The sequence below is a fragment of the Scleropages formosus genome, chromosome 17 (genome assembly GCF_900964775.1).
Source record: "Scleropages formosus chromosome 17, fSclFor1.1, whole genome shotgun sequence".
Lineage (NCBI taxonomy): Eukaryota > Metazoa > Chordata > Actinopteri > Osteoglossiformes > Osteoglossidae > Scleropages > Scleropages formosus.
Window position 1 is genome coordinate 17,006,083 of NC_041822.1, and position 18,168 is coordinate 17,024,250.

At 42.5% G+C, this 18,168-nt stretch overlaps 3 protein-coding genes across 4 annotated transcripts; 2 read left to right on the forward strand and 1 right to left on the reverse strand.

The window, feature by feature from the left end:
- The first annotated feature begins 711 nt into the window (after positions 1-711).
- Positions 712-4,398, forward strand: LOC108938043 (UNC119-binding protein C5orf30 homolog). 2 transcript variants are annotated; one of them, XM_018758319.2, is made up of 2 exons: positions 712-906; positions 2,534-4,398. In XM_018758319.2, the coding sequence occupies exon 2, from the start codon at positions 2,537-2,539 to the stop codon at positions 3,152-3,154; it is 618 nt and encodes a 205-aa protein (XP_018613835.1). In that variant the 5' UTR covers positions 712-906; positions 2,534-2,536; the 3' UTR covers positions 3,155-4,398. The 2 variants fall into 2 exon arrangements, with proteins under 2 accessions (XP_018613835.1, XP_018613836.1); XM_018758320.2 differs by lacking the exon at positions 712-906 and adding an exon at positions 1,660-1,924.
- Positions 4,399-5,965: 1,567 nt separating this feature from the next.
- On the reverse strand, positions 5,966-9,406 carry nudt12 (nudix (nucleoside diphosphate linked moiety X)-type motif 12). Its single transcript, XM_018758501.1, has 7 exons — positions 9,357-9,406; positions 8,525-8,738; positions 7,498-8,072; positions 7,214-7,381; positions 6,857-6,970; positions 6,564-6,763; positions 5,966-6,389 (listed from the first exon to the last, which is right to left on the reverse strand). Exons 2-7 carry the CDS (start codon positions 8,728-8,730, stop codon positions 6,279-6,281), a joined length of 1,374 nt encoding a protein of 457 aa, XP_018614017.1. The 5' UTR covers positions 8,731-8,738; positions 9,357-9,406; the 3' UTR covers positions 5,966-6,278.
- Positions 9,407-13,163: 3,757 nt separating this feature from the next.
- Positions 13,164-17,941, forward strand: LOC108938144 (GTP-binding protein Di-Ras2-like). Its single transcript, XM_018758502.2, has 2 exons — positions 13,164-13,338; positions 14,347-17,941. The coding sequence occupies exon 2, from the start codon at positions 14,361-14,363 to the stop codon at positions 14,958-14,960; it is 600 nt and encodes a 199-aa protein (XP_018614018.1). The 5' UTR covers positions 13,164-13,338; positions 14,347-14,360; the 3' UTR covers positions 14,961-17,941.
- Positions 17,942-18,168: the final 227 nt, after the last annotated feature.

Consider the following 18,168-nt stretch of genomic DNA (forward strand, 5'->3'; position numbering starts at 1 on the left):
TTAATTTATTGCAACATCTTAAACTCTTTCTTTGACTTTGGTTCTGTATTTAGTATCCAACTGTAACAGCACACCTGGATGCTGTAAAGTAAATGTGAGGTTTTTTACTCTATAATTAACACTTTTATATAGACGTGATATTTGTGATTATTATATTTATGAGGTGAATTATATTACAGTGTGGTCATATGGAATTATTTAAGCATCCATGGTTTTGTAAAACTGTTACGCCCTAGACGCCTGGGGTCACAACAGGAGCCCAAAGTGTAACAATTTGCACAGACAAAAGCTGCAGCAGACACGCAGTTGTATTGCGTGGATCCCATCGTCGGCTCTCAATGTTTCCACACCGTACTCATCTTTGGTGCCACATGTGAAATTAGCATGAAAATAGCATAAAGTTTTCTGGGCCTTTTGTGGACAGTACTCAGTACTCCTTTTACAAAAAATTGCACCATGACAGCACTTGCTGTGACACACACACACACACTGCCTGAACCGCTTGTCCCATATGGGGTCACAGGGAGCCAGAGCCTAACACACCCAGGATGGGACGCCAGTCCATCGCAAAGCACCCCAAGTGGGACTCAAACCCCAGACCCACCAGAGAGCAGAACCCATCCAAACCTGCTGTGCCACCACGCCCCTGCGCCCCCCCCCCCACTTGCTGTGACTGTTCTTTGAATTAAATTTTATAGATACAAATGAAATTACTCCCACAGCAATTACATTATGTGGATTTAGCCTAACAGCTGTTGTAAAAACATAAAGGGATTAGTGGTCTGAACAGAACTGACATCACAACCATCTCCAGGGTTCCAAGGCCATTGCTGCCTGCTGCCACGATAGCAGTTATGGGGCAGTTTCCTCCAGAAATTCATCCTGGGAGCCCTTTCTATACAGCAGGTGAGGAAAACTCCATTTATCAAGGCCTGCAAACACAGTATATGTTTTATTCCACTCTCTACGGATACATAATAACATATCCTTCTAATAACAATATTAAAACTTTCAACGCTCACTGCATTACTGGATGTACTAAACAGTAAAACAGCAATGCTTTTCGGGGGCTGGTATTTTTTATAACGCATAAGCACCAATTAATTAAATTTTTATGTGACACAATTTATGGTTCCGACACTTTGACCTCATATTCCCCTTGGCTTGTTGCTGCAGCCAGACGAGGAGAAGCCAAGGTTGCCAGATCTTGCTTATTTTACTAAGACATAAGGGTCGCTGAATAATAGATCTGCAAAGTGAGTTTATATTAATAATAGTATGTATTTGGTTCATTTTAAATATTGCTTTGATTCATCTGTGAAACAGTGCTGTTTCGTGAAAGTCCGGCCTCGAAAGAATACTGAATAGGCAAACGTAAGCCTTCGACTCGGTTTTAATTCATGGCAATAAACTCGAAAATGTTCCACTTAATAAATATCTCAATTTCCTGTCGCCAAATATTTTCAAGGTTTTCTTTTAAATTCCTTTATTAACGCCAATTAAAAAATAAGGGTGTACAAACAAAATACACAATTAACATTTGCAAATAAACAACCACAACCAACACACAACTCCAAGAGTCCAATACTCGAAAAACAAGATCATTCAATGAATAATCAACAAAACAAAACAAACATTAAAATATTAATAACCGTGTTCAATTAAAGACGCGAGCACTGTGCTTTATTGGTCTTCTACGACATCACTCGGTCACGGCGCGAGACCTCCTCCATCTCTCAATCGCGCGGCGATTCTGGCCACCCGGTTACTGGTGCGCAGCCGACACGGTATTGGACGGTACGTGTCACGTGACGCCCACCTGATCGCCGTTACTACGGGTGAAGCTTACAGAGGAGTTTCTGGTACAATCGGTCCGCAGCTGAGGAGCGGAGCGGAGCGGAGGGGATCTTCGCCTTTGTGTCAGGTTTGCAAATAATACATTTTCGAATTTATTGACATAAAACCCGCCGTCTTCATAGGATCGTAAAATTGTTCTCCAGTTTAAAAGCCTTCTGAGATGCATTCTGCACTGAGTGACATCAGTATCCGTCGACATTTTCGAATCTGACGTGATAACCTGCTGCTGAATTAATTATCTTGTAACTTCATGTTAACTACTCACTCACTGTATACATTTTTCACTGAATTATTAGCTAGCTGCTTGCACGCACTCCCATGTCTTATTTTATTATGGTGACCTCAGTTCATTCATTTCACCTATTTCCATCTCTACCATATCGTGCTTTTTTTCTTCCTGCTTCTCTGCAGTTTAAAACAAGACAAGTTAGTCTCCATTTGGATGAATAATAAAATACGTAGCTTAGACAGACTACAGAAAAATGCACCTCAAACTGCATGTTTTTAGTCTTTGAGGCAAAAAGTGCTCTAATCTGCTTGGTTGTAGTAATAATCTTCCTGCAGCAAAGAGCAGAAATGAGACACTGAAGCATGATCCCTGTGCTATATGGGCTTAAATGAATGTTTTCGGTCAACCTAAGCGGCTTAGTTTGCTTTCCATGTCTGTTTCATTCAGATTATGTCTGTAAAGGTGGAGTCGGACATCGGCGGGGCAGCCAGGAGCGCCGTTTCCATCCTCCCCGGTGGGGGGAACGCCGTGGCGAGCGAGGCGGACAGACCCCGCTGTTCCAGCACGCCGTGTTCCCCCATCAGGAGCACCGTGTCTGGCTACCACATCCTCTGCATGGACCCCCATTACCTGGTGGGCTTCACCACGGGGGAGGAGCTCCTGAAAGCAGCCCACAGGTGCTCGAGCTCGGAGCAGAGCGCCGACGAGGCCCGGATGAGCCTGGGTGCCAGGCCGTCGGATTCAGCACCTCCTCGCCATGCATTTCGTGTTCACAGGACCAGGAATCGCTGCTATCAGCCGTACGAGATCCCAGCGGCCAATGGGCGCCGGCGGAGGCGGATGCCAAGCATAGGGGACGGCTGCCTCAGGCCGCCTTCGCTGGTGCCCTTGCAAGGACCTCTCCCGCTCTGTCTTCTGAACGGGAAGAGGACGCACTCGAGGTCTTTGGACCAGCTCAACTTGGACAGAATGAGCAGCAAGGAGCAAACAGACACGGAGGTGTTACAGAAGAAACTGCAGCACCTGACACTGCGAGGAGAGCACAAGATCAAGATCAGCATGACATGAGGAGAGGTGTCCTGTCCCATCCCAGCTCTCTCTCAGCGATTCTTAAAATGGTTCCTTTTAGCTGTTATGCGTTATGCTGATCTTCCCATGGCAACTCTGTGAACTGAAATGACTCATTTTTAATTAAAATGACACTGGTTCGTGAGTGTTTCAGTAAAACAAAATTTGAACAAGCCTATGCCATTAGATGACAAATTAATCATCGTTCTTTGTGAGCAATAATTTAAGTAATGCTTTGTCTTAATTTTGTTCCCTTTACTTTTTGCATGTCATTTTAATTACAGCTGCATAAAATAGTTTCCCCAAATCTGTTTCTATTTTTTCTTTTAATTTTATGTCTAGTTTTTAATTTAAGTGGCTCACATTTGAAAGTTCCAGTTTAATTCCTGTTTAAGTAATAGCCTCTTTAAGCATCTGACTGGGTGAATGTAGGCTCTGTCTGAAAACAAGTCAGGATGTTTTGTTATTGAAGGGGATTTGTGGAGTTGGAGAATGCTTAGGGGTTACAGCGGCTGCATCTACAGAATTAATCCCCATCATAATTTCTGCCTCTTTGATTTCTGAACATAGAGGGGTAGGGATTTAATATATCCCTACATCCCCAATGTTGCCCTTGTATAATTAGCATATTCATGAAAAACATTATTCGAAAAGGGATTGGCAATATTTGAGTGTGAAATGTGTGTTTGTATTTATAGATGTGTAAAACATGCTTTTGACATTTTGTGTCTTTCAATGCTGATCTTAAAAAACCAAGGATGTTTTTTTTTAGGTTTGTCTGGACAGTAATGTGACCTGTTCATTCCTTTTTGTATTCTGAAAGGCTACTGCGGTACTCTAGTACTTATTAACTTTTATCCCCTCTGTTTTTCATTACGTTAATTTTAATTCTGAGGGCTCTGTTGCATATTAGAGTGTGGCCCACTTAATTTACATAATGCTGTGCAGCAGTGTGATTATGCACGTGCATCTGAGTGTATGAAATGGCTTTTACAGAGAAATTTTGCATGAAACAGGCCTGGGATGCTGAAAAATTTTGACTTAGTAATTTGCACATACAGTTTATTTTTTTCTGTTTTCTGTAAATTAGGTTTTAGAAAAATGTTCAGATAAGTCTGCAAATGAGTTGTGAATTTCTGACAGTACTGCTGAAATATTCACAAAATCACACTACAGAAGCTCTGCTTCATCTTTACAGAGTACTTTCACAATTTGGAATTACTCATACTGCGGAATAAAATCTAAATGTAGATTCCTAATGTAAAATCAAAACATTATATGGAAATACTTAAGGCTATAGTTTTTCTTTCTTGGAATCATTTGTTATGATAGTTTCAACTATTTGATAGTGGTCTTGTATTTTTTTTTTTACATTTACATTTTACATGTATTCAATATTTTTAGCTTTAAAATAGTTTCAGTACATCAAGTAATTTTTGCATGATCACACATTTGTCCTGTTTTTATATTTAACAATTAATTTTGAAATCCTGAGACTTGGTTACAGTAGGTCAAAATAAAATTAAGGATACCACTGCACTGAAGGGTTGTAGCCATGAATTGTGGAGTTTTAGATTTTACAGTACAGTATGTTGACTTTGATTGTAATGTAACTGATGATGATTTCCTGCATATTTTAATTTGGACTGCTGCATTACTGTAAAACATGTAATTTAATTCAGACATTTACATTTATTCATTTAGCAGATTCTTTTTCATAGATCTCAGAACAGACCATTTTGCAGCCATCTGGACAGTAATAAAATTTACTAAAGACCTTGTCTAACAAAACACTATTTTCAAGGACTTGTTTCCCCTTCAGGTCTCAGCTGTAGTTTATAGTAGTTTAACATTCCATATTTCTTTATTACCAGGCTGCCATAAGTTTTTTTCATTTGTTTTAACTGTTTGATATTTATAAAACATAGAAATATGTACTTTTAAATGACACAATATACTCTGCACTGACAGTGTAACTAACTGATTTTACATGTTATGGTGCTATTAAATGAGAAAATATGTGAATTTACTTGGTTTCTTGTTTACATGTTTGTTATTTGTACAAGTGATATGGGTTTACAGTGTATTTCAGTGCAGCTCATTTCCAGTGTCATTAAAATATCTAGTTTACATTTACATTTTTGTATGAATATGGAGCTAAATAATGGAAAATTTTAATATTTAACATTTGTAGAATATTTAAAATATTAAAAGGAGCTAGTTAAGCCACTTAGAGAATCTGAAGCAATTGGGTATGATGAATGATGGTTAGAGAGTACACGCGCGCACGCACACACACACACGTCAATCGTTTGTCCAAAGCAGGGTTGCAGCGAACCGGAGCCTAACTCGGCACCACAGGGCGCAAGGCTGGATGAGGAGGGGACACACCAAGGACAGGACGCCAGTCCATTGCAAGGCACCCCAAGTAGGACTCGAACCCCAGACACACCACAGAGCAGGCACGGGCCAAACCCACTGCACCCCCATAGTTACAGAGTAACAAAGGAAAATTAGCTTCAGTTAATGATGCTTTCCATTATTTCTAATGATACTAATAGCCTCCATAAACGTCATTTAATTGTAAAATTCACTTTTTCTGCGCATATCTGTATCCGAGACCCTTGTTGCAAAAGGATAGTTACTCCTTGACCGGTGGATGACCTCTAGAGGTCCATTGAGGTACTGCATGCACTGCATTTTGTAACTGCCAGCACTTTCGAGCCCAAAACATTCAGTGTTTGGTTGTTATTTTGTTGCTGGACATTCACTAGCACACGAAATGACAAACACGTAGACATATTTCCTTTAGCTTATTTATTCTAGTAACACCTTTTTCCAAGGTTTTCAGCAGAGTCCCTCTTGGGCCCACAGGTTATAATCCTTGTCCTTTATCCAGTTGTGCCCAACATAAGTGAGCATACAAAAGTAAAGAGATAATAGATAACAAGTGATATCACTTAAATATTTAATAAGGGGATATCAATTACACTACAGTTCTTGTTTTATCCATTTCATGTTCTGGCCAAAATTGTCAGATGTGAATCTAACTATGCTTTGCATACTATTGCAATTGTAATAACTCAGTGCGCCTTGTTTCCAAAACCCACAGTCGTTGCTGCCTTTACAGGTTGGCATTGACACCAATCCAGTGTTTCACTAACTGATGCGCTATCGTTTGTCTTGGTGGCACGGTGAACACTTTGTGGTCGCCTTTCAGAAGAGTATCCAGGACCTACAAAACAAAGATGAAATTAGTAAATGCATTATGATTTTTTTTTTTTTTTTAAAAATTCTAAAAACCTAAATGCTTGACTAGCATGAAACTCCTAGAGTACTTTTTCCAAAGTTATACTGTATATATTACTTTCTTAAGCACATTTACAAACAGGTCCTTTGCGTTCTGTACCTGTTGCCGGGTGAACCACCGTGCGTCTTCAATTTCGTTTTCGTCCACTTTAATTTCGGTTGAAACGGCGACTGCCAGGCACCCAATCATCAGTGAAGAAGGCATGGGCCACGGCTGAGAGGACACATACTGGACAGGCCCGACTTTTACTCCACTTTCCTCCTCCACCTCCCGCCTCACTGCCTCTTCTATAGTCTCACCTGGACACAAGCGAAAAACACGTCACCCGCGGCAACAGAGCAAAAATACAAGGAGATGAACGGTTTGCTTGGGATGGTGAGGTCTGGGCACACCTGGTTCAATGAACCCAGCGAGGCAGGAGAACATTCCGACTGGGAATGTCTTTTTCCTTCCCAACAAGCACTGGTTGCCGTCAGGGTGAATCACAAGCATTATCACCACTGGATCTACATGGAGACAGACATTATCACTTTCACCAGCCCCAACCTGTACGTGAACACAAGAACCGCAGGTTGAGCAGGCTGTCATGGGGCTGCGCCGCATTATGGGTGACACAATGGAAATCTAAGACTGGATCCACAACTAGCCACATACAGACCGGTCAAACCACAGAATCCCTGGTTTGGAACATTATAATAAACAGACTGAAATTCTCAGAACAAACTTCATATATGTTTATATGCTCTTACCTACTCGAGGGTAAGAAGTGTTGTGGATGCCACTGAGGCTTGGGCAGCCTTCTTTCAGACAAGTTCTCTTGTATCCGGCCTCTTCTACAATTGTTTTGCTTCCACATGTTGGACAAAAACTGTATCGACTGTGCCAGGCCAAGACAGATCTTGCTTGAGCAATAACCCCTACAAAAAAAGCTCTACGGGTCACTATTGATCGTTCCTGTTCAAATAGGCTGCTTTCAAGTGACGGTCATTTCTGTGTGTGGTTTTTTTCCCGTGGTAACAACCGTTACACTTACCAGCTTCATTCTCGCTCAGTTGCAAGAGCCCCGGCCTTGGCGATTTGAGAAAGAAACCATTAGAATGTTGGAGTTTGAGATGCTCAGTAGGACATTTATCCACACCGAGAGCAAACCAAGCAGCGAGTCCATCCTCGTCTTCTGGGGAGGACTCCGACAGGGGCTTTGTCTGTTTTTCCACCCCCAGGAATATGAGTGTGGTTCCTGGGTCTGCGAGCAGTTCCTCCACAGAATCCCACCTGAGCCTGCACAGTCGGATGGCGGGAACACCTGCGCTCAGCTCCTCTGGTTGGGACATGACGAAGGGATTCAGGTTAAAGAAGAGGAGGTACACTGTGTTCGGCGAAGACTGTTTCCCTTTCAGCCACCTGCTGTCAGTCCTCTTCTCGCACCTTCTGTCGAGATATTCCCGGCTGAAGTAATTTTCATGCCCCTCCACGTCTTTGCCGGTCAGAAAACGATGGCCGTCTCCACTTTTACCGTTCGCCAGCAAGCTGGCAATATGTTTATGTCCCCAGAATTTGGCAATATCGTAGGATGTTTGACCAGATTTATTCACTAGCATTTTGTCACAACTTTGTCACAGTAAGAAAGAGAGAGAAAGAAAACTTAGTATTACTATTGGCTTTGGATTAAAACATTTTTTGGCTTACTGCCTGATGTAACAGGCAAAAATATGATCATGAATGTTAACGACTACTGCAAAATGACAGCCCTAAGTCATCATGACCGGACTTTCCTTCTAAATGGAAATCAGTGAGACAGGGGCTTAATCTGAGACCCATTTCTTACCTGATTTCTTTAAGAGTAACACATGCACTGCACCTCCACCTGTTACTCACGTACTGACAAAACTAACGGTTTTGGGGTCGGAGGGGGAGGGGACACACCCAGGACGGGACGCCAGTCCATCACAAGGCACCCCAAGCGGGACTCGAACCCCAGACCCACCAGAGAGCAGGCACAGACCAAATCCGCTGCACCACCACACCCCCGACCCCTGAAGAAAGCGCACGTGCATATTCACCCTTCGGAAAGCAGGGTGTTCACCACATCGAAGTGGCCGTTTCTGGCGCTCAGCATCAGCGCCGTCCAGCCGTTCTTCCCTCTCTCGTTCAGCAGGAAGCTGGAGAGGGCCACCATGGCGGAAACCTGCGCCGCGTCCCCTCTAGCAGCGCGGTCGAGGAACCGAGCGACCAGCTCTTCTTTCGGAGACCTCGCCGTGCTCGCCATGGCGCCGGCTGGAAAAGCGCGCAGGACAAGTTAGGGTCTAGACAAACATTTTCAGTCTAGAAGAATCCCGCCGTGACCTCATGACCTCATTAGTGTAATCATTGTTAATTGTCTTTCTTCCACTGTTTACGGCATTAAACACTGCTCTGTGCAACTGGCCGCTCCCAGAGGAACTGCTCCCTAGAAGGATGCTTCAGGAACCGCCTTAACTAGTGTGAGAAAAGGTCAGTGAGTTGAGTGTGTGGAACTGCAGTTAACAGGCTGCTTTCACACTCAGGGAGGGCAAGTGTCACACAATCAAAACGGTTCATCTGGAAACACAATCATCACGTCACTTTATTAGGACGTGTTTTGACTGGAAAAGCAAACGTTCTCTCCAATTTTATCGAGCCGGATTGTGTCGATGGTGGATAATCCGGAAACATTCTTCCGCGTTATGCAACAGGATCAGGATGAGCCTCTGTGTCGTGTGTTAGTCGGAATACAGTTCCACGTGCTTTAAACCAAAATCCACACGATAAACTCTGTATAAAACAGACACTTATCTGTCATATCTTAAAAACTGTCATATAACACAATCCTTGAAGAAAAATACCGGCGAATTGAACACACCCATCGCTACTAACCTTAAACCATTTAAAGGGATACGAGACTTTGGAATCAGGCTTCTTCTTCTTTAGTTTCGTGCGGCGCATCGCGGTGAAAACGTGTCACACTGCCCCCTATTGTCAGGGAGTGTGACATACAGCGCGCTACAATTACCTCTCTGCACTGTGCACTTTTGTATCCTCCTGAGGGTGAGAAAAAAAAAAAACTTTTGAATTTCTATTTTTACACACAATCTATATATTTAGAGTGAAAAAATACATTGTGCCAAGAAAAAATATTTCAGTATTACTGTAGAAGCATAAGAGGGTGCAGTGGCGCAGCAGGTTTGGCCAGGGCCTGCTCTCTGGTGGTGGGTCTGGGGCTCGAGTCCTGCTCGGGGTGCCTTGCGATGGACTGGTGTCCCATCCCGGGTGTGTCCCCTCCCCCTTCAGCCTTGTGCTCGGTGTTGCCGGGTTAGGCCCCGGTTTGCCGCGACCCTGCTCGGAACAAGCGGTTTCAGACTCTGTGTGCGTGCGCACCGTAGTCCACATCTGATCTTGGATTATGTGAAAGTACACAAAAACAAGAACAAAAAATAATTGCATCCATACATTGAGTACTCACACTTTGCTAAATATTACTAAAAATTTTAACTGTCATGCTATTCCCCCCGGCGGGGTTGCGTCGGACCCAAGTGCGGGGCACAGGAAGCTTGGTCAAGGGGCGGTTCAGTAGACATTGTCAGGGAACAGGCAAAGGGTCACCGATGTACAAACAGAATCCAAAGGGGCAAATCCAAGAACCGTAATCCAAGAAACAGCGAGTGATCAGGCAAACTAGTGAGTCAGAAATGAGGAGCAGGGCAAGGAGCGTGGAGCAAGGTGAGGACAAGGGCAAGGGCAAGGGCAAGGGCAAGGGCAAGGGCAAGGGCAAGGGCAAGGGCAAGGGCAAGGATCCAGGAGCAAGACTAGGCGCGCAAGTGATCAATAAGGCTGAACAAAGTTCCACATCAGGCTGTGTTCCGCAGCCCCTTTTTAAGCTTGTGCTTGCTAATTTGAAGCAGGTGTTCCCTGTTGCGTAGCCGTGGGGGGCGTGACATTAACCTTTACTGGACTTTAATTTTTGCAGTTTATTTTACAGTTATGTTTATACATATCTAGTGCTGCAAGTCACCTTAGCTAAAGGTGTCATCTAAATAAAACAGTCATCATTGTATGCGGCTTTGGAGAAAGGTGTTTGTTAAACGAATAAATGTAAATGTTTCCTGTAAGGGAAGGGGGTGCGGTGGCGCAGTGGGTTGGACCGCAGTCCTGCTCTCCGGTGGGTCTGGGGTTCAAGTCCCGCTTGGGGTGCCTTGCGGCGGACTGGCGTCCCGTCCTGGGTGTGTCCCCTCCCCCTCCAGCCTTACGCCCTGAGTTGCCAGGTTAGGCTCCGGTTCCCCGTGAGGGACAAGCGGTTCTGAAAATGTGTGTGTGTGTTTCCTGTAAGTGATACATAATAACATATTTGGCTTTTTTAAAACACTCAAAATACGCACTGGGTGCATCTCAGGTGTATTTTATTGCTGCCTCCAGCTTTTCTGTATCTGGATGCATGGCTTTGCTAAAGCACCTCTGGTAGAAGTAAAATGAAATACATTCTAAGAACAGCACCATCCTTAGGTGTGAACCTCTTGTATGGAGCTTAGTCTTCATTGCTTGATTGTGTCATCTGGATCATCTGAGACCCCTGATTGTGCCTGGGCAAATGGTGGCTCTCAATGAAACCTTTTGACTTCATGGAACTGGCATGTATTACATACCGTTTGTGTAAGTGGTGACATAATGTGCATTCAAATGCCTACCTTTAGGGTTATGGATAAGTACCCGTAAGAAAAATTTCCTTATTGATTTACTTAGAAAGCTCTTCAATCACAAGTCCTGTTCCTTAACTATCTGACCTTGTACTTATGTTCATTGATGAAGACATCAGTAAAATGGGATACCCCCAAAGAGATGTGTTTAGACAGCACTGTATATGGAAGGTGTCATGTGTCTGAAATCAAAGGTTAAAACACCACCAAGGGAGACATGAATCACTGGCAGGGACAGGATTATCTCACAAGACGTGACCACATTCGCCACTGCTCTCGCCCCCCACCAGCAGGATACACCCCTGAGATGCACAGCGGCCACCTGTTCCAAATGTTGAAAATCAAAGTGTCTTAGGGAGGTGCGAACAAATGTCTGCAAGAGATCAGAGTGAATAAAATATCACAGTCGATAGCAAACCTCAGTGTGAGACTCGCTCAGCCAAGTGCTACAAACCAACCTGCTTGTGAACGCTGTCATCTTGGATCCTCCGGTATGCAAGTGCTCCGAAGATCTAGCCAAGATTCCCAGAGCACTATGTATGAGATATATGAATGAACATTTCACCCGGACAACTCTGTAGAGGTCGTTTGTACACATACTGCGGGTCTGTCCAACCCGGGGGACATGATTCGCCTGTCACTGGAGCTCAGTTTGCTCATGATAATTGGGAAAACAGGCAGTATAGTGGTTAGATCACCACAGAAGTAGTAGTTCCCTTGTTCAGATGCTCAACCTTGCTGTCATACCCCTAAGCACGGTATTGACCCTGAATTTCCCCATTGAAATATTTTCATTGATTCCTTTTCATTAACTACTGTTCTGGGTCATTGAGGTAGGGAGCCTATGCTGAAATCACTATGCGAAAGGCTGTGGGCTAGATCCTAGAAGGGACAGCAATCCATCGCAGCATCCATTAAAATACAATTCTGTATAAATGTAACCTAATCATGAGGAGCAGCCATTGTACATATCCAGTATTGTTAGCTTCCTTGGACAAAGGCATCAGCCAAATAATAACAATGCTAATCAGAATATTTTTGATTATTAATTGATTATTAACTCAATTGATTCAAAAAAGCAGGGCAGAATGGTAGTTGAGGATATGGACTTGTAACTTGTCTAAGTCCCTCTCCGTTCCACTGCCGTCGTACCCTTCTAGAAGGTACTTATCTGGAATTGCTCCGGTAGAAATACCCAGCTGTATAAATGGGTCTGTTTTTGCTTTGGATAAAAGTGTCAGCTGAGCAGTGAATTAACACATTTTTCCGTGCAGCAAACACGTTTTGCTTAACAGGGCTTCCCCCTTAGAAGGCCATTATGGGGAAAAAAGTCAGTTTTCTGTTACTAGTTTTGGACAACATAGCGGTGCAGCAGGTAGCATCGGGGCCTCGTAGCGCCTGCGTTGTGTGTTCGGACATGGGTTTGAATCTGCCCTGGTTTCCTCTCACCGTTAAAAAGATGTGTGATTTAGGGAATATCAAACCAGGGACCTTCAGAATTCAATACCAGTTGAAAGCACTATACTGAAAATCACACACACACTTGTCCTAAGTGGGGTCACAGTGAACCGGAGCCTAGGTCAGCAATGCAGGGCACACGCCGAGGACAGCACACTAGTCCACCAAACAGTTCCCCAAGCAGGACTTGAACCCTAGAGCCACTACTAGACAGGGTCAGGGAGCCCCAGCCAAACCTGCTGCACCACCACAGCTCCCCATACTGAACGTTTAAGTAAAATGACACAAACATGTAGAAGTACCGGTGTATAATGTATTTAATCGTTTCAACAGTTGCATATTGGATGTGAATTTCGTCAATTATCTTCTCATTCGCCCGGGACGTGCATATGAACGCTTTAAAATGATTTCACTGTGCTTTCCGCTCCCCTGCTGTGCAGATGATTGGCACTGAAAATGGCGGCTGGGAGGCGCGCGAGCCCACCCGCACTGTGCGCTGCCGGCCTGTGACGTCAGCACTCGGCTTACGCAACGCGCTGCGCGCTGGAGACACGCGCTGGAGACACGAACATGTCAAAAGGCGCAGATGTGTTCCGATGTGTCGCAGACCCGGCTGCCGAGGAACCAGGCTGCTTCGGGCTGTCGCGTTAATTCTCCTTATTCACTATGATTATTGACTTCTAAAATCGTCTCATACATATTCAGTCACCGTAAGTTTTATTTTATGGCATGCGTTTTTTATTTTATTGTCAAGAATCCATTGCGCTGTCATGTAACCGCATTTTGTATTGTAAATTGCATTATTATGAATTGTATTTTTTTTACTTCCTAAACTATGTTTTCAAAACATATTTGCATGCATAATTGCACAGGCGCTCGGTTTTTGATACATTCGCTGATAAATTAATTGCCCCGCGCGGATCATTCGCTTTTTGCGCACGACGCGCGAGCGCTGGTGTGTCGGAGCGGAAAACATGATTCGCGCGCCAGCGCGCGCAGTGTCCATGACGTGACCTTTTCGCGTTATTCCGCAAACGAAATAGCGTCGCGGTGATTTAAAAATGTGGACGTAAACAGGCTGCGTCTGTGGGCTTCGTTGTTGTTTCTTCCGCGTAGGTGGGGCGGAGTAGATGTTTATTTGAATCAATGAATGTATTTAAATTAGAAGGACGCCACACGTGCGCGCATGCATCGGTTTGCGGTCCGAAATCGGCGGAGATTCCACCACCACAGGGCCATTCGAGCAGTTGGCGTAGCATTAAAAATCACGACGTCCTTCATGATAATAAAAGAAACCGTGATCAGTAATAAGTGATTTAAATGGGATGCAGCCTCGCGTTAAAGAGCAATACTGCAGTAGATTGTGCTTATGCACATGCTCATGATCATATCACTATTTTTTCCAGTTATGTTACAATTATTTAGTTTACAAGTAATTAACATAATCTCATGTTTTAAACTTGTAATAAATTGTTTCGTATGTGATGTTTACAAGTTGCACAGATTTTACCATTATCAGCATACTGCTTGATTTTTAATGCAAAGAGAGCTGCTAATAATAAGAAGAAAGGTATGAAATTGTTCACAAGTCAGGCCAAAGATAAGGAGGTGAAAACCATCTGAAAGCCAATTATTCTTCCCCTAAGACCCAGGTTCATGAGAGTATTTCATGTTAGTGTTGGTTTTGCTAGGGAATAACATCGCTTTCCTCATCCAAGGCTCCGGAGGAACAATGCCAGAGCAAAGCAACGACTACCGAGTGGTGGTGTTTGGTGCTGGAGGAGTGGGCAAGAGCTCATTGGTCATCCGCTTTGTGAAGGGGACCTTCCTGGAGAGCTACATCCCCACGATTGAAGACACCTATCGACAGGTGATCAGCTGCGACAAGAGCATCTGCACCCTGCAGATCACCGACACAACCGGCAGCCACCAGTTCCCCGCCATGCAGCGCCTCTCCATCTCCAAGGGCCATGCCTTCATCCTGGTCTACTCCATCACCAGCCGACAATCCTTGGAGGAGCTCAAGCCCATCTTCGAACAAATTTGTCAGATCAAGGGTGACGTGCAGAACATCCCCATCATGCTTGTGGGTAACAAGTGCGATGAGGCCCAGAACCGGGAGGTGGAGACCAGCGATGGTGAGGCCCTGTCTAAGAAGTGGAAGTGTGCCTTCATGGAGACATCAGCCAAGACCAACCACAACGTCAAGGAGCTTTTCCAGGAGCTGCTGAACCTGGAGAAACGCCGGTGTGTCAGCCTGCAAATTGATGGCAAGAAGAGCAAGCAGCGGAAGCAGGCTGAGAAGCTCAAGAGCAAGTGTGTACTCATGTGAGGACGATGAGCTCCGACTCCGTCATCAGAAAGCTGGATGGGGCCTCCGGTGTAAGCCCTGGGACAACAAACACCCCTGTCATCACACAACCGCAAACTATGTAAAGGGAACACAGAATGCCTTCAGAAAGTGTCAAATCCATCAAATTGCTTCAATGTCAGGCAGTCAAATATAAAAAAAAAAAAAAAACTCAGACATAATTTTCTCTGCACCAGATCTACACACAGGGTTTTTTCTAAACCATCAGATGATGGTGACCCAAGGCAAGATTACACAAGTGGAAGTAATCAGGCATTGAGCTCTGATTTCTTTGCTGGTCACTTTCCATTACTAAAGAGCAAAGGTGCTCATACCGCAGGTACATGAGCTGTGTGGCCAACATTAGATCCTCCCCCATAAACCCTGATGGGCATCAGATTTTACCGCTGAAAAGGGAAAGATGTTGGGGTGGTGGCTGTGAAGATTTTTCAGTCGATGTTTCGATTAACAATGTCTTTACTCTCAAGTAGTAGGCACTTGATTTTCAGGCATCAGCACAGAATGCCAAACTGTATTGTGCAAAGGCAGGCGTATACTTTTACAGCTATAATCTTTAAAAAAAAAAAACAGTTTACATACATTCGTACCAAAATCGAGTGCATTAGATAAACCTCCTCTTCTTATTATTTTTTATTTCAGTGATGTTAGATATGAAACTTCCTAAAATCCTTCTCTGGCAAACCATATAAAACATTTATGTACTGCACATTTAGTTCCCTTAGAGGAAGTATATGAACAAACCTGAACCCTCGCTATCTGTATTATCACTGGCGGGAATGATCGGTAAATATGCACGGGAAGGCGCGCCTATGTAGGGATGACCGTTTTCACAGTGGAAACTGAAATGTTTAGAAACAGGATTAACTTATGGTTTTGGTTTTAATTCATCATGACAATCATTTGACACACCGGTCATGTAACTGGACACGTGTCAGTCGTGGTAGCTCAGAGGCAGGGATAATAGTGGGCGGTCTGTATATATATGACAGTGGTGCTTTTGATGCTTTTCCTCAAAATGTGTGTGTGTCTAATGTCTCACGTCCATATAAGCAGCTACCAGTGTAATGAGACTGAAAGAGAAGAATAACAAAAGTTCTAGTTCAATATCTTAAAATCTGAATAGTAAAAGTCATAAAACTGATGGCTCTGGTGGGATGATATTACAATACCCAAAAAGGAAGGATAGTGAGGGAAAAAAAAGGGAGTAGGTGATTCATAAACCCTTTAACTTAGCTGGTTTGTTGTATACTATAACCTTAAAATGTAATTTGTCTGACCCTTATTCTTTTGTCTGAAGAATCATCCTTTAGAGTGTGTTCTCATATCACGAAAAAAAAAAAAATCCCTTAGAAGGGATAAGTAGACTTAGAAAAATATTGAAATACCTTAGACACTGTAGACAAGGAACATAAGCACACTGATTTGTGTGTGTACTAAATGTTTATTAAAAAAAAAAAAACATAGTGAAAATACAGGTACTGTAAAAAAAAAAATGCTTCCATATATTTAAATACCCCACAGTACACTCTTGGATCATTAGTCGTCAGTTTGTTTCCATATACTGTGCCACATAACAAGTATTGCTGTTCCCAATTCTATTTAGTCCATTAGTTTGTTGGATCACAATTTAATTGTATAATGGCAGTATTATGCAGTTGATTTAATCTGTAATCATCCATTTTACGTCCTTGTGCAAATAGTTTAGGCCAGGAAGATGTGTATTTATTTATTTAATAAATGACGGGTTTTGTTTTGCCCCTTTCGTGCACCTATACATACAGTATGTCGTCACATATTTATAAGGTGCTAGATCTGGTAAAATTTCCTTATTGGCATGATGCAAGTAGAGCATGAAAAAGAGAGAAATTTATACTATACATCACAAACAATATATGAGTCTATCACTGAATTATGATATTAGCGATGATAATTTTCATTACTCATCTACTTCTGTACGTACAACTGGCTAATTCTGAATGGGCATTGCCAGTTAGAGGATCAAGCTTTACTTCGTAACATCCAATCACAGATTGTTGTGAAATGTCTTATATTATACATATATGTGGCACTTGTTAGGGAGTCATTTGTCTTGTATTTATCCAAAAATAGATACTGCATGCAATTACTGTGGAACCACATGACTCTCTGGTAGGATATAAAGAGCACACCTTTCTATGACCAAGTGCTGTTCTATTAATGATTTAGGGTAAGGTTTAATGCACTCACCTTCATGGGTTTTATATCTTTTATTGATCAATTGTGACCTCTCACCGAAAACAAGTTAGATCAGTGTTCAGTTGGCTACTCCATATAAGTTTTTTAATACTCAGCAAAATAATAAAACTGCATACACTGATAAAACCAGTCTGTTTTCATTATGCTACACATTATACTGTTCAATTATACTATATTTTAAAGCCAAATATAAATGTGTTTATACTCAACATTTAATCAGAATGTTTTGCGAAAATAAAACACATTTTTAAACTAAAGAGCCAATGCTATTCAACTTATGCACGTTGTTATTTTTTCTTTTCTTTGTCTTTACATTTTGCTGTGAAGGGATGTACCTTAGATGAGTATTTGATTTATTATGAATTAATGGTAGTGACATGCAGGCTGTTTTGTAATCAGTTTAACTGAGAGCAATAAAAGAGTTGCAAAGGTTCACAAACTTTGTAGTCTATGAAACTTACCAATGTTTTTATGGGTGTACATGTTACAATACACCCATGTGAAAACACCTATAAGGACAATACCAAGTGGAAAAATTTGATTTTTTGCCAACAGATTAACCACAACAAAAGGTTTCGGATAACCAAAATTTTACAAATCATGTTTTTCAGTCAACATTGTGCTTGGTATTCAATTACTGCATTTTGTATTGCAAAATTTTATTTAATCCCATATCTAAAAATTGATTTATCACCAATCACAATTAGTCAAATAAATAACAAATAGATTTTGTTTAAAAAGCAGTGTCCTGAAATCAAAGGTTATCTGAGCCTTAATATGAAAATTTCTAGACATTAGCCTAATTTTACCATTTTACTAATTTTACAAATTTTTACTTTTCTGCAGCTATGTCTCCTCTTAATGTAATGGATAAATTGTACTTTTGCTGAGATGTACGTCGCTTTGGACAAAAGCGTCTGCTAAATGAATAAAT

What these genes read in the sequence shown, in the direction of transcription:
- LOC108938043 (XM_018758319.2), top strand. Translation starts at nt 2,537, where the DNA reads ATGTCTGTAAAGGTGGAGTCGGACATCGGCGGGGCAGCCAGGAGCGCC.
- nudt12 (XM_018758501.1), bottom strand. Translation starts at nt 8,730, where the DNA reads ATGGCGAGCACGGCGAGGTCTCCGAAAGAAGAGCTGGTCGCTCGGTTC. An exon ending in AACACCCTGCTTTCCGAAGG is followed by an intron (nt 8,073 to 8,524) that starts GTGAATATGCAC and finishes ACTGTGACAAAG; the next exon opens with TTGTGACAAAATGCTAGTGA. An exon ending in CACTTCTTACCCTCGAGTAG is followed by an intron (nt 6,971 to 7,213) that starts GTAAGAGCATAT and finishes GTCTCCATGTAG; the next exon opens with ATCCAGTGGTGATAATGCTT.
- LOC108938144 (XM_018758502.2), top strand. Translation starts at nt 14,361, where the DNA reads ATGCCAGAGCAAAGCAACGACTACCGAGTGGTGGTGTTTGGTGCTGGA.